The sequence below is a fragment of the Catharus ustulatus genome, chromosome 24 (assembly GCF_009819885.2).
Source record: "Catharus ustulatus isolate bCatUst1 chromosome 24, bCatUst1.pri.v2, whole genome shotgun sequence".
NCBI lineage: Eukaryota > Metazoa > Chordata > Aves > Passeriformes > Turdidae > Catharus > Catharus ustulatus.
In genome coordinates this window covers 6572166-6588197 of record NC_046244.1, presented here as the reverse complement: position 1 = coordinate 6588197, position 16032 = coordinate 6572166, and the positions used below count along the sequence as shown (strand labels likewise).

The 16032-nt window shown below is 40.6% G+C and overlaps 1 protein-coding gene across 3 annotated transcripts in view; it reads right to left on the bottom strand.

Moving 5' to 3' along the window:
* Positions 1 to 16032, bottom strand: part of DVL1 (dishevelled segment polarity protein 1) — a 64893-nt gene that overhangs the window by 34140 nt on the left and 14721 nt on the right. For all 3 annotated transcript variants that reach the window (XM_033079462.1, XM_033079464.1, XM_033079465.1), the window contains exons 2-3: positions 2997 to 3066; positions 406 to 527 (exon numbers count right to left, since the gene is read on the bottom strand). In XM_033079462.1, coding sequence (XP_032935353.1) covers positions 406 to 527; positions 2997 to 3066 — 192 coding nt within the window. The remainder of the gene's footprint in view (positions 1 to 405; positions 528 to 2996; positions 3067 to 16032) is intronic.

Here is a 16032-nt window from a genome sequence, read left to right as displayed (position 1 = left end):
CCAAAAAAGCATTTTGGGCTCCCTCCCTATTTAACTCATCCACAGCAGGCTCAAAAATTCGTTATTCTGGATAAATATTTCACTTGTCAGCCACCAAAAAAGCATTTTGGGCTCCCTCCCTATTTAACTCATCCACAGCAGGCTCAAAAAATGAGTTATTTGGGATAAATATTTCACTTGTCAGACATAAAAAATGCATTTTGGGCTCCCTCCCTATTTAACTCATCCAAAAATGAGTTATTTGGGATAAATATTTCACTCTAACAACAACAGGGCTTTTTCATTCCCATCCCCCCTTTTTAATTCCTTGATATTTGATTTTATAAGCACGACAACAAGCAGCTGGCAGGGAAATGAGGGTGAGGAATAGATGGGGATTAGGAATGGAGAAATAAATTTTCTTACTGGAAGGATGGGGGCCTGGAGTCTCCAATTCCTCCTGTCCTCTCCAGGGGTGGTGGAAGCTCTGGCTGGCTCTCAGTGCACTGGGAACCTGTGTCAGAGTGGGAACTTTCAGCCAGGACCAGCTGCCAACAGAAAAAAATAAAAATAAAAATCCAAAATTATACAAATTCTCCATTCAGGTCCAAGGTGTTGAGGTAAAATGTTGAGATTTGAGGAGGGGAAGCGCTGCCAAACTCACAAAAATTCAGGTTAAATTCAGGTTCCATGTGAAAAAAATCAGCCTGGATGTGCAGAAAATTCCAGGAATTCTTCTCCTGGAAAATCAGGCAGCCCAGGCAGGGAGGGGATTGTGGGGAGCTGCAGATTTTTGGGGAGTTGGGATTTTTTTTGGCACTGCAGGAGTTGTCAGAATTCCTTGGCCAGCACAAAAATGCAAAGCAAAAATTTGATTTTATTATTTTATCATGAAATCAGCTTTATTATTTTTTTTTTTTTTGCCTCTATTTTCTAACCTAGAAAGGCAGGGCACTGCCAATCCTGCAGCAGGGAGATGAAAGCAATCAAAGAGATCTCAAATCAAAAAATCAAATTCAACCTAAATCCCAGGGGAGGAGAGCCCTGCCCTGGGTAAAGCAGCAAAACCAAACATGGATCCAAAACTCCTTTTCATTTATTTATCTCTGCAAATAGAACAAGGTGATCCCCAATCAGAAATTCCACTTTTAATTCACCTGTTAGATTATTTTTTATTAAAAAGCCTGACAGTGGAGAAAAAAAAAATCCCAGATTTACAAACAGGGAGGCAGATCCCAATTTTGTGTAAAATTAAATGAGAATTCCACCAACTGAAGGAATTTGTTAATATTTTAAATGAATGTACAGAGATTATTCTCCCATGAAGAAAAAAAACCCCAATAAATAAATTTAATTTAAACAAACCATTGACCACACACAGAAATTAGACTTGACCTGGAGGTTTCTTTATCACCTCACCTGGCTGAGTCTTTTTAAAAACTGTGATTAAAAGATCTTTAATTAAAGAAATCCCCAATTAATGATTAGATTAATACTTTTCACTAAAAGGCAACAAGGTCTCATCTTCTCTTTATTTTTAGCTGTGGAAAAAGCAGAGCAGGAGAGATTCCAGCTCTTCCCTGGTTCATTTATTAAGGACTAATTGTAATAAAATAAAATTAAAAAAATAAATAAAATGATCAGAGCTGGCTGGGAAAGGAGGGGATTGGCAGGGAATTATTCCTAAACCATAAATAAAGGAGGAAAACACACCCAGGCTGTCAAAAAGGAACTGCCTGGAGACAAACCAGGGAATCAGCTGCATTATTCAAACCTCAGCACCAAAGCAGGAGCAACACAGGAAACACTGAGAGGAAAAATAAGAACCAGTTTTCCTAATAAATTGATAATTAAAGTTGGTTTTTTATTTTTTTTTCCAGGTGGAGAAGTTGAAGGGAGGGGTTTGGGAAGTGCCTTGGTGTTCTGGAGATGTCTCTGAGGTTGGAAAATTCCCTGAGGAATCTCTGGGGGAGTGATTTCACTGGCAGAAATCAAATCAAAGGATGAAAAGAAGAAATAAATAAATAAAAAAAAAAAATCCCTGAAAGATCTGTACATCCCCTCAAACAATCCTTTGGCCTGGGGTCTTTGGGAGCAGGAAAAAAAAATCTTAAAAATGTCCTTTAAAGCTCCCTGACTTCAACAGCAGCCAATCCTTCCCAGATTTTGGGATAAATATTAATGTATTTAAAGATGTATTTATATACATCAAACAATACATATTTATATTTGTATTTTAGATATATTTTTCTATATATTATTTGCATTTTTTTTATCCTCAAGAGAGAGATGAGATTTTGGACATCACCATCCTTGTCCTCTGCTAAAATATTTTAAGGGATAAAATAGTTAAAATATTTGGAGCTGTAAGAAATGTGAGCAAGGTTTTCAACTCCAAAAATCAGCACAGAGATGCTCCTTCCACCTGAGAATTCCAAATTTTTCCAACTGTGCAGGTGGAAAAAACTTCCTATAAATCTGATTTATTACTACTTCCTTATGAACCTTCAAAAGCAGGACCCAAACATGGATCCAGACATTAATTCCTTTAATTTTTTTTTTTCAATATTTTAAGGGATAAAATAGTTAATATATTTGAAGCTGTAAGAAATGTGAGCAAGGTTTTCAATTCCTAAAATCAGCACAGAGATGGAGGCAAAGCTGCTCCTTCCACCTGAGAATTCCAAGTTTTTCCACTTGAAATTTAAATATCATAACCAAAATCCAGAAGATCCCATTTGGAATAAACTGTTTTGGTTATTTAGTGACAATAATAAAACTGTTTTGATGTTAAAAATACTCATTAATACTCATTTATGTTAAAAACTGTTTTTATGTTAAAATCACCTTGTCAGCTCTGCACACTTTGTGGATTTCACTTCAATTTTTAAAAGACATTAATTAAGAACAGGATAATTAAAATTTTAAATTAAAAATTAAAATTTTGAGATTCAAAATACTTCTAAAAATCAGCATCCAGTATCAAAGAACAGAGATTTACACAAAATCCAACATACCCAGGACACCACTCTGCCATTGAAGCAAGGGAGTTTTGCATTGTCATCTGAGATTTCTTCTTTCACCACCCTGGAAAACAAAATTTAAAAAAAAAAAAAAAACAAAAACAGAACATTAGATCAGAATGGACAGAATGCCAGAAATGCCAAGGTGAGAATTAAAAAATTATTCCTCTGGTTCCTTTTTGGACATAAATCTCTGGTGTTTGAGGATTCATTCTCCTGACACAAAGGGAGAGCACAGCACAGAAACAAATTAGAGATTTTCCTTCAACATTCACAGACTTGGAGCATCTCCCTCTTTGCTGCATAAAACATCCCTCAAATTCACCCCAAAAATCTCCCAAATTCACCCCAAAAATCTCCAAATTCACCCCAAATTCCAGCCTCAAAATCCCCCAAATTCACCCCAAAGTGGGACACAAAATGAACCCTAAAATCTCCCAAATTCACCTCAAAATTGCCCCAAAATTCCCTGAATTCACCCCAAAATGGGTCCAAAAATCCCCTGAATTTACTCCAAAATGAGACCCCAAAATGTTCCTGAATTCATCCAAAACCCAGCCCCAAAATCCCCCAAATTTTCCCCAAAATCCCCATAACTCACCCACCAAATCCCCAAAATTCGCCCCCCAAACCCCCCAAATTCACCCCAAAATTCAGCCCCAAAATCCCCAAAATTCACCCTAAATTCACCCCAAAATCCAGCCCCGAAATCCCCCAAAATCACCCTAAAAATCCCCTAAATTCACCCCAAAATCCAGCCCCAGAATCCCCAAATTCACCCCAAAAATCTCCCAAATTCACCCCAAAATGGGACCCAAATGCACCAGGTGGGAGGTGAAACACAGAGAGCTCACATCACAAGAAACACCCCAAACTCTTTACCCCCAAACACCCCCACACCCACAAATATCTTCAAAATAAAAATAAAATAAAGGGTGAGGAAGTGTGGGAAGGGCTCCCCGAGCTCACATCCTCTGCTTTATTTGACTTTGAGGAGACTGAAGCACTAATTATTAAATTAAACAATCACTGCTGGCAGCAGCCCCTCCTCCCTCTGCCTTCCTGCAATTGTCTCTGGATCTTTTTGTGGTTTTTGTGTTTTTCCCCTTTCTGTGCCTTTCCCAAACCCTGCTCACACCTCACCTGTTTCTGGGACAGGTAACCCCTGAGCATCCTGAATTTTTGTTTTCTTCCTGGGAGGATTTTAGCCAGAAATACCAAGGGTTGTTGGAGGCTCAGCCTCTCCCCTGCCAAGCTGCTTCATGACTGCACATGAACTGGGATTTACCTGCTTCAGGTGACCCCCACAAACCTCAATGGCTCTGCTTCATTAGCACTGAGATAATTAGAGTAATATCATGATTATAAGCTGCCCCATTTTGACTAAAATTTTGGTCTGAACCCAAAGTGCGGCTTATAATCAGGTGTGGCTTAGATATGGACAAAGAATGAAAAGTTGCTGTTTTAGTTTGGAGGACAGGTGTCTGCTGAGAAAGGCAGGAGCTTCTCTTTGAAATGGAGAATGTAAACCCCCTCCCTCCAAATTATTATAATTTTGAAATCAAGGGGCTCTCAGGCAAAGATCTGGGAATTAGGAATAACAGTTCTGTACTAGGGAAATTAAAATAGAAATACAGCACTACAAAGAACAAACCCCAAACCCTGACACAGTCAGAGTACAGCCTGACACCCGTCAGTCAGGCAGGGTGTTGGCAGCAGTCCCATCCCATGGTGGCTGCATCCTCCTGCAGTGACAGATGTGGCTCAGCTGGAGCAGTGCTCCTGTACAAGGTGCAGTTTCCCTCCGGAGCTCCAGTGGGGATGTGGAGCAATCCCGTTTCCCTCTGGAGTCCAGTGGAGAAAGGGGCTCCCTTAGTGTCCCAAAACCTCTGTTTTTATCTTGGTAAGAAATGTTGGGCTCTTCCCCCTGGCTGGAGCAACTCCCAATGGGATGCAGTAATTTTATCAGTGCCACAGTGGGACTCAATGGCCATGAGCAGAAAATGACTGGCTGGAGGAAGGATGGGCTGTGAAAAGATAAAGAACACTGCCCTGCCTGGTTTATAAAACATGGCCATGAACAGGAGATATCTCCTTTGGAAATAAAGAACACTGCCCCAGCTGGTTTCAATGGATGCCCATTAGCAGAATATCTCCCACAGAGATCAGGATCACTGCCCCACCTGCACAGATGGTGACAGAACAGACACCTTTGATCACACTCTGTATTGTAACCCAAACTTATGATTGTGAAATCACTGTAGCTAAATTTGACAGTGTTGCACCCTGAGTGCATCCTGCATGCCTGGCAGGGACTGCATTCTCCACCATCAGCTGGGTGATTTTTTATTTTCATGGGTGATTTTTCATTCCACTCAGAAAAATGAGTTTAACGAGGAAATTCTCCTTCCCTTCCAGCACCACAGGCACGGGAAATGCAGAGTTGAGACAGATTTATTCCAGATTAATGTGGACACAAAGAGAGCATCTTAATGTCCTTTAGCACCAGATTAATCCCACTTTATCACTGGGATCATCATCCAGCCTCTTCTTAATTATCCTTTACTGATGGGAGAAGCTTCATTCAGGATGAACTTGCTTGGGGATCCTTAGAGAGAAGCCAAAGGGATGAATTTCTTTGTGCTAAACTGTCTTTGTTTATTCCTGTCACCTCAAAGGCAGATAAGAGATGATTCAGATTTTAGTTTTCATTCACAGCATCAGGCTGGTTGGAAAATCCAGGGTTTTTGGGTTGCTCAGGGCAATGTCTGAGCATCTCCAAGGATGGATTTTTGCACAATTTGATTCTACTTTACGAAGCAGCAGTTTTTCCAAAAAGCTGTTTCAATTAGCAAATTCATAAGTAATCACATAATAGCAATTACTCAACTGGCATGGAAGGCTGCAGCTCTAAAAATAGTCTGGCTGAAGCTGATTAACACTTCAGTGTGAATCTTTAATGAAGAATTCAAATTTCAGGGATTTTACAGCTGAGGCCAGAGCACAGAGAGCCTTCAGCCACCTTCCCAGTGCAGGGGAAGGAATGGAAATAAATCCACACTGAATTCACAGGGAGAAACACTGGAATATAATGTTTTTGTGGGTTTTTTTCTGGAAATAAGAAAGAGGGGAGGAGAAAAACCCCTTTGATGAGCAGAGAAACACCAGGAGCAGTGCAGGATCTGCAGGAAAAGCTCAGATCTCGTGTGCACCCTGCAGAGCTGCAGGAATTGTGTGGCATCATTCCCTCAAATCCTCCTCCAGCCAAGCACTCCTCCAAACCCACAGAGAACCAGAATTCTCCTTTTTTTAGGTTGTTATTCCTAAACAACACTCAGTGTTTTGCCAGCTCTCACATAAACCTGTCAAAAATGGGGATGGACACAATTCTGACAGAAATGACACAGCCAGATAAAAGTGACACAACTCTGGGGAAAAATCCTCTTAAAAACCCTCTTAAAAATCCTCTTCAAACAAAGACCTGCAGCTTCAATGCAAACAAGCTCCTTCTCAGTGTTAATATAGAAATATAGAAATACAGAAATATAGAAATATAGAAATACACAAATATATAGAAATGTAGAAATATAGAAATATAGAAATATAGAAATATGGAAATATAGAAATACAGAAATATAGAAATATAGAAATATAGAAATACAGAAATACAGAAATATAGAAATATAGAAATATAGAAATACAGAAATATAGAAATACAGAAATATAGAAATATAGAAATATAAAAATATAAAAATATAGAATGGGGAGGTCACCTTGTCCCACCCAGGTGACAAACACATCAAAAATCACTTTTTCCTCCTTGCTGCTGCTCTGTCTCATGTTGTTCTTCACCCTTTTGGAAATCTCAACTCTCAGTGGTTGTGCCTGCAATTAAGTGAATGCATCCCAGTGTTTACAGCCCAGTTATCCTCTGCCACATCTCATCTGCAGCATCACACTGAACTCTTGTGCCCACAGGATTCCTCCTCCCTGCTTTTTCCACCCCACCTTTATTCCTGCAGGCACATCCAGCACTTTGGCACGCCAGGGATAATTCATCATCCTTCAGGAGAAGTGCAGCGTGCTGCAGAGCTTTTGGCACTTTGGTCCTGGCACCAGATGCTGAGCTAAGCTTGAGCACGTGAATGATGCAAGAATTGTGTTCCCTAGGAGAGAATCAGCCCAAATCTGCACTTCAAACATAAAACTTCACTTTTTCTGGCTGTTCAAGGATAATTCCATTTGTTTAGGCTCTGCATGAGCTTGAGGAGGTCAGCTGGAACATTCCACTGCAAGAAAACTACAGAATCTCTGTGCTGAAAATTTCCTTGGAATATTTCAATCAGACATTTGGAGCAGCAGAAAACCTCCCTACCTACAGAATCTCCACATTGAAAATTTCCTTGGAATGTTTCACAGATATTTGGAGCAGCACAGAGCTCCTTACCTACAGAATCCTTGTGCTGAAAATTTCCTTGGAATGTTTCACAGATTTTTGGAGCAGCACAAAATATTCTTACCTACAGAATCCCTGTGCTGAAAATTTCCTTGGAATATTTCAGACAGATATTTGGAGCAGCAGAAAGCTCCTTACCTACAGAATCTCCACACTGAAAATTTCCTTGGAATGTTTCACAGATTTTTGGAGCAGCACAGAGCTCCTTCCTTGGGTAGGGAAGCCAGGAGCTCTTGGGAACACGAATCCCCAAAGGAGGAGGATTTTTGGAAGCAGAGATTCCTTGTGTGAGTCTGAAGAGGGGACTCTTTCCAAAAAGTGTCACAGTGACTCTTTCCAAAAAGTTCCCCGTGTTTTGGACCAGCTGGTGCTTGGGCTGCCAGCCCAGCTCAGCCCCAAGGCAGAAATTCTGCCCCATTCCCTCCAGAACAGCTTCCAATGAAGTATTTTAAAATATTCATGACTGGCTGTCCAAGAGCAGGGGCATGCAGGGACTAGGATTTGCTGCTCTGCTCCTTAATGAACAATATTTCAATAGCTGTGCTGTGCTCAAGGTGTGAAAATCTCACTAAAATCCAGATATCTGTGGCATTTAAATTGAGATTTACAGAAATGAGTCTGGTTTGATTGTAGTTCTGCTAGACACAACTCTGCATGGTGTTATATCCCACCTAGAAAATATATTACTCTTAATTATGTGCAGAGAAGCCACAGAAATGGGGGATTTTTAGAGTCCTAAGACATTACAATTTCTTTTCCTCAATTTCTTCCCCTCAATCTCTTTTCCTGAATTTTTTTCCTCAATTCTTTTCCAATTCTTTTCCTCGATTTCTTTCCCTCAATCTCTTTTCCTCAATTCTTTTCCTCAATTCTTTTCCTCAATTCCTTTCCCTCAATCTCTTTTCCTCAATTCTTCTCCTCAATTCTTTTCAAGTTCTTTTCCTCAATCTCTTTTCCTCAATTTCTTTCCCTCAATTCTTTTCCTCAATTCCTTTCCTCAATTTCTTTTCCTCAATTTCTTTTCCTCAATTCTTTTTCTCAATTTCTTTCCCTCAATTCTTCTCCTCAATTCATTTCCTTGATTTCTTTTCCCCAATTTCCTCAGAATGGATTTGCAATAGAACTGAGCAAATGAAGCATTTTAGCCACACTGAGAATCTCCTGGCTTTTCTCTTAGTTCCCTCTGCTCCCTGTATTATTTAGTAAATTATTTATGTGCCCATATTTCAATCTCACAGGTGTTAATGAATCTATTCCTGCAGCTGTCCCAAGGGACACACACATCTCTGCCAGAGAAACGAGGAAGTCACAGCACAAAGGGACAGGTCAGCATAATCCTGACCCAAACCCAGATTTCCAATGAGTTACAAAACAATAAATATTAACAAGCCCCGATAAAATTAAGCAGTTCTTGAAAACAGCTTAGGGGAAAAAAACCAAAAAACCCCACTGCTTGTGGAATGGCCATTTCAAAGAGCTGCCTGGGATTGGGCTTTCCCCAGGGTGCAATTATCTTCAAAACTCCAGGGCAGGACTCAAAATAGCACTGGGGGATGATTCTGGGCAGGGATGCAGCAGGGTGGGGATCCAAGGCTCTGCAGGTCCTGACCTCGCACTCAGAGCTGCTCCTGGATCCAAAAAAAACCCCCAAGGGCATCACCCAGCCAGTCTGGGAGCTGGGAAAAGAAAAGTTTAGGATGGTTTAGGGGCTCATCAGCATCTTCCAGATTGTCTTGGGTTACAATACAGGATGTGATCAAAGGTGTCTGTTCTGTCACCATCTGTGCAGGGTGGGGCAGTGATCCTGATCTCTGTGGGAGATATTCTGCTAATGGGCATCCATTGAAACCAGGCAGGGCAGTGTTCTTTATTTCCAAAGGAGATATCTCCTGTTCATGGCCATGTTTTATAAACCAGGCAGGGCAGTGTTCTTTATCTTTTCACAACCCATCCTTCCTCCAGCCAGTCATTTTCTGCTCATGGCCATTGAGTCCCACTGTGGCACTGATAAAATTACTGCATCCCATTGGGAGTTGCTCCAGCCAGGGGGAAGAGCCCAACATTTCTTACCAAGATAAAAACAGAGGTTTTGGGACACTAAGGGAGCCCCTTTCTCCACTGGACTCCAGAGGGAAACGGGATTGCTCCACATCCCCACTGGAGCTCTGGAGGGAAACTGCACCTTGTACAGGAGCACTGCTCCAGCTGAGCCACATCTGTCACTGCAGGAGGATGCAGCCACCATGGGATGGGACTGCTGCCAACACCCTGCCTGACGGGTGTCAGGTTGTACTCTGACTGTGTCAGGGTTTGGGGTTTGTTCTTTGTAGTGCTGTATTTCTATTTTAATTTCCCTAGTAAAGAACTGTTATTCCTAATTCCCATATCTTTGCCTGAGAGCCCCTTGATTTCAAAATGATAATAATTTGGAGGGAGGGGGTTTACATTCTCCATTTCAAAGAGAAGCTCCTGCCTTTCTCAGCACACACCTGTCCTTCAAACTAAGACAGACCCACTGGTACCCAGCAGGGGATGCTGCACAACTTCTGAGTGTGCTGAACATTCCACCTGCCAGACATTCCCAATAAAATCTCTATTTCTGTGCAAGGGAGCTCGGATTTTGGCAGTAGAGCCTCCCTCAGCACAGACTTGAACATTTCAGCTGTGCTTCCACTCCTTTAGAAGTTATTTCAGCTCCATGAATTCCCCAAATGTGAAGGGAAAAACTTTAATTCAGCCCCAGTCAGCAGAGTGCGGATACCTCAGCTTGAACCTGGAATTCATCTGCTCAGCACCCAAACATTTCAAGCTGCTGAACCCAACTTGGTTTTATTTTTAAATAATTAGTTTTCATCTAAAAAGATAGCCTCTGACTATTAATGTTTGGGGTAACAAAAAGCCCTCAGGAACAGCCAGGTCCTCGTTTGAGAAAATGAATGTTTGCATTAATTTTGCAAAAATTCACTGTCCATCTTCAGCTAAGGAGACAGGTGTTAATCCACTGATGGAAAAGGAAGGAGGAGAAGAGATTTTCCTGTAAAATTGTGAAGGAAACATTCAATATCAGCCTGAAAATGATGATTCTGGCTGGAGCTGTCCAGGAATGAGTCAGAAAATCAAAATATTCCATCAAGTCACCTTTCTGGAGAGGTGAAAATCACTCACTGAGCCTTTTAAAAATGTCCTCACCCTTCACTTTTTGGTCAGAATGACTTTCACTCCTCAAAAGGAAAGCAAGAAAGAATCAAGTTCAGCCTTAGAAAATTGAATATTTTTTCCAATAAATTAAAAGTGAGTTTATTTCTACCACAGGGCCTGGCAGTAACTCCAGAGCTCTCATTCCAAATGTTCAATTCTTTATTCCAAACGTTCAATTCTTTATTCCAAGGGTTCAGTTCCTTATTCCAAATGTTCATTTCCTTATTCCAAACATTCTTTATTCCAAATGTTCAATTCTTTTTTCCAAGGGTTCAATTCTTTATTCCAAGGGTTCAATTCTTTATTCCAAGGGTTCAATTCCTTATTCCAAGGGTTCAATTCTTTATTCCAAGGGTTCAGTTCCTTATTCCAAATGTTCATTTCTTTATTCCAAATGTTCAATTCTTTTTTCCAAGGGTTCAATTCTTTATTCCAAACATTCAGTTCCTTATTCCAAATGTTCAATTCCTTATTCCCAATGTTCAATTCTTTATTCCCAATGTTCAATTCCTTATTCCAAATGTTCAATTCTTTATTCCAACCTTCAATTCTTTATTCCAAGGGTTCAATTCCTTATTCCCAACGTTCAATTCTTTATTCCAAATGTTCAATTCTTTATTCCAAACGTTCAATTCTTTATTCCAAATGTTCAATTCTTTATTCCAAATGTTCAATTCTTTATTCCAAACGTTCAATTCTTTATTCCAAGGGTTCAATTCCTTATTCCCAACATTCAATTCTTTATTCCAAATGTTCAATTCCATATTCTAACTGTTCAATTCCTTTCCAATAAAGGTGTCACACAGCCAGGACAAACCAAGAAATGTTAAACACACTTGAGATTGGGCAAGATAAGAATCAGCTCTTACTCCCCTGTCAAAAGCTCCTTTTGTGCTCTCTCAAAAACAATTCATTAAAATAATAAAGCTGGGTCAAAAACCAGCCACAAGTTTAATCAATACCTCACAGAATTATTATTTACAGCCAGGTTAAAGTAATTGCTAACAAAGAGATGAACTACACCAGGAATAATCACATTACCCAGATAGCTGGGAGAGAAAAGCTGCCCATAAATTTATTTACTAAGTATTTATCAACACTTCTGACAGATAATCTCTGCCTCTCTGCCCCCCAGGTTATTTGTCTAGACAGATTTTAATGGAGTGGCATAATTGTGGGCACTGATGTGGTGAAGATGATTTAGTTTAGTTTAACAAGGTTCCTTCCCATGACAAGGCAGGGGATGTGACAGCCCTGCACAAATCACAAACACACCCAGAATTACACAGAACACCCCAAAAAATCCTTTATTTTGTGGGACCCAAAACCAGCAAAATTCACCTCAACACACTCATTAAACCAGAGCTGGTGCTTCATTAATTACTCTAAAAAAATGGCATTCCAGTGGCAACCCAAATTTGCTTTTTTGCTAAAATCCAGGAGTGAAAAGATGGGAAAAAGCAGAGGTTGGATATCAAAGCTTTTAAATGGGATGGAGATGGAAATGTTTTCTGAGATGAAGGAGATTCCAACCATCCTCCCCTGAAAAACAGAAATTCTCCACATTCCCTTGCCCTGCTCAGTTCTTTGAACAAACTTAGGAAGAGCAACCCAGAATTCCCAGAATTTCCAGAATTTCCATCGAGCCTCAAAGGAGGGTGAGAACAGGAACTGATTCATGTTCCAGCTGTTCCACACATGGCCAGGACAGGTTTTGTGGACAAAACCCTGTGGAATTTTGGATGAAATTGTGGTGTCTGCCCCTTGGAAGTTGGGTTTTCCACCAGGAACAGCAGCTCCAGGCACAGCCAGAGCCTCCAACATTCCCTGGAACAGCAAAGCTGCAGGACACTCCTCCCATCATCAAAAACTGGGTGCAGACCTCCTGCCTTCACACCAGCTAATAAATTCCACCCACACTGCAACTTTAAAGTACAACTGGACCTACAAGTTTGTTTAGGTGTTAAAAAAGATTCCCAGCTTGTCACAAAATCCCAGGTCAGACATAAATTAGGGAACAGGGAGTCTTTGGATTCGTGTCCCTATGGGTTTGTGGTCTGGCTTTAAAGATTTGCACCACACAGAGTGAAGAAAATCTCTTTTTTCACCATGGGAAAAGTTTTTCAGCAGAGAAATTAAACAATAATTGGTAATAAATGGAATCCCCCAGCCCCATGTTTATTTTTAGGCATGGATTTGCTATTCCAAGCTAAACTACAACACATTTTCAGACAATATCTATTATTGCACTCAGAAAAACAGCACAGATTGCTGGGCTGATGGATTCAGTGTCCACATAAACATGGACCAGCAACTTCCCTCCTTTTCAGGAGCTCAGTGTGGAATGGTGAGGCAAAGACAGAGATTTATTTCATTTATTTCTCTCCTGAGAACCATGAGAACAAAGAAAAGTGCAGTGCTCAGGGACTCACTTGGCTCCCTGACACAGATCTTGGAGTTCTTTATCAATTGTCCAAGCTGTTCTTGTTCATCCTTCCAAGAGCTGGAATTCTGTATTCCAGCTGGATCACAAGCTTTTCCCACCACCTCCCTGTCCCCCATCCAAGACAACAGCTCTTATTTAAGGGAAATAAAAATTATATCATTCTAAATCCCCAAATCATTCAGCTAAGACTTTTAAAAACTGCCACGAATGCATCAAGAAATTGTTCTCCTCTAAATATTCCTCATGGAAATATTATCCAGGAGCTGGAAAAATGCACAGGGAGTTTGTTCTGGGAGGGGCCCCATGGAAATCATCACCTGCCCAGCTCTGCCTGTTTGCTCTCCCACCTCCCACTCTTTTCAAAAAGTCATTTCAGCAACCTGAGAGAAACAGCTCAGATGAAAGGGGCTGGGATTTTGTGCATCACAGGGAGAGAAATGAACCTTTTTCCATATGCAAAGGGAGAGCAAAATGCAAAATTTCATTCCAAACCTGCACCAGCCCAACTGCATTTGACTTCTAAATGAGTATTTATGGAATCCCAGAAGGGTTTGGGGATGGAAAGGATTTGAAAACTCATCCAGTTCCATGGGCTGGGAAATTCCACTGTCCCAGGGTGCTCCAAGCTGGCCTTGGGAAATCTGGGAAATCCATCCCACCCGCCCAGGGAAAAAAATCCCATCCCAAAATCCCCAAAAATCCCATCTAACCCTCCCCTCTGTCATTCTGATCCATTCCCTCATGCCCTGCCACAATGTGCTGTCACAAATTTTTGTAAACCTGCTATTTGGAGTTTTAAACACAGAATCCAACAGAACTTAAATTTTTCATTTTGAGAGGAAGAATCCATTTCCAAGAGCACTTTGGTTTTAGAATCTCTGGACATATTTTGAGAGGAAGAATCCATTTCCCAGAGCACTTTGGTTTTAGAATCTCTGGACATATTTTGAGAGGGAGAATCCATTTCCAAGAGCACTTTGTTTTGCATTTAAATTTCTCTACCTGCTGTCCTCAGAGAAAAGGACTCCAAGAGCTGCCAGATGTGCACATCTCCACTGGTTTTATTTCTTTTATTTGACTGTTTCATGTGAAATGAAAAAATCTTCAAAACCAGGAACGTGTGAATGTGAGAAATCTACAAGGAAAATCCTAATTCTAGGATGCTTTAAATGAATTTTTAAGCAGATGCTGTTTTTAAGAGCCAGCTTTTCCAAGAGCTGACACCACTTAGTGCTGTTCCACCAGCACTTAACCTTGCAGGGATGAAAGCTGCCAAGAACATCCCACTTGTGCACATTTCCTGATTTGGATGGCATTAGTGCACAGGAATCAGAACCCAGGGAGCTCTAATGATGATGTTCAGGCTGCTCTGAGAGTTCCCACTCATGAACTGACATCTCCTAAAGCTTCTCCTCACTTTGGGACAAATCAGCACTGCAGGAAACCCTGGGGAGAAAGGGAGAAGGGAACAATAAGACCCAAGAGTTTCTAGGGCTATAAAAAAAAAGGAGGAAAATCTTATTTTTGTTTAATTTGAAGCAGCACATTTTATTGGGATGACAGTGATAACCTCAAGGTTGTCAAAATAATTCCATCCAGGAGCAGTCACTGCAAGTGAGTTTGCCAGGCTTGGTTAAAGAATTTTATCCTGAATTTGTTCTTGTATCCCAGGCCATGGGCACAGAGACTTTTAACTTCTACTCACTCTATTTTTTCTCTTACTTTCATTTTTATTTCAGGAAAAGAAAGATGCAAAGAGGGGGGCATCAAACCTATTTCTTTTCACTTTTCAATTTTACTTTCAAACCCATTATTTGCTCTTCCATCATCTTCTCATTCATTTTTTTTTCTGTTCTTATGTTGTTTTCTTTTTATTTACATTCAATGTGAATCCTCCAGAGCAAGGATTTGTTTTGTTATAAAACAAATTGTTGTATTTATTTTTTTACAGAAGATGGAGAACCTCAGTTTAAGGAATCCCAAATTCCCAGTTCTGTTTTATTTATTTTTTTTTTGTTAACCACACAAGTGAAGTCAGCTTGGCACAGGCAGTGCAGAGCTGCCCTGCAGCAAAGGATAATTCCCAGAATTATCTGCAATTCCTGGGCTTAGTGGTAATTTGGGCTGAGCAGGAGGGAGGGCTGGGGGAAAAGACAAAAATAAGCAGATGACAAATTTGCTTATTAGCCACACTGAATATGAGCTGCATGGAAATAAAAAAAATTAAAAAAAGAAGTGAAGGAGGGAGGAGGATGAAAAGCAGGATGTGAAAGAAGGAGCAGCCTTGAAATGCAACCCCTGCTGTGACAATTGGAAAGGCAGAAAGGCAGAGTTATTTAATATTGACAATTGGAAAGGCAGAAAGGCAGAGGTATTTAATATTGACAATTGGAAAGGCAGAAAGGCAGAGTTATTTAATATTAACTCTTGGATTGCTCTGCTTCAGGTGCACCCAGCAATTCCACATCCCCCCCAGGAGATGTGCAGCAGGGACAGGGCTGGGACACAGCTCACAAACCCAGCCTGCACTGCAAACCTGGCTGGGGAATTGGGGAGAATTGGAATTTCTGCTCACTCAGCACACACCAAAAAAACAAACCCAAAAAAACAAACCAAACAAAAAAAAACCCACAAAAAAAAACCACCCAAAAAAAACCCCAAAAAAACCCCCAAACAAAAAAATATTAAAGAAAAAAAACCAATAAAAACCAAAAAACCCCAAAAAAACCAAAAAACAAAATAAAAAATATTTTAAAAACCCCCAAAAACCCCCCAAAAAACCAAAAAATAATTTTTAAAAACCCAGAACTGTTCCCAAGGTGTGAATTTACCTTTCCTGCAGGTGCTGGGAAGGCACATCCTGTACCCAGGCAGGATTTGTGCAGCAGGAACTGGCCCAGCTTGTCCTGCCCTTGCTCAGCTCTGACTCA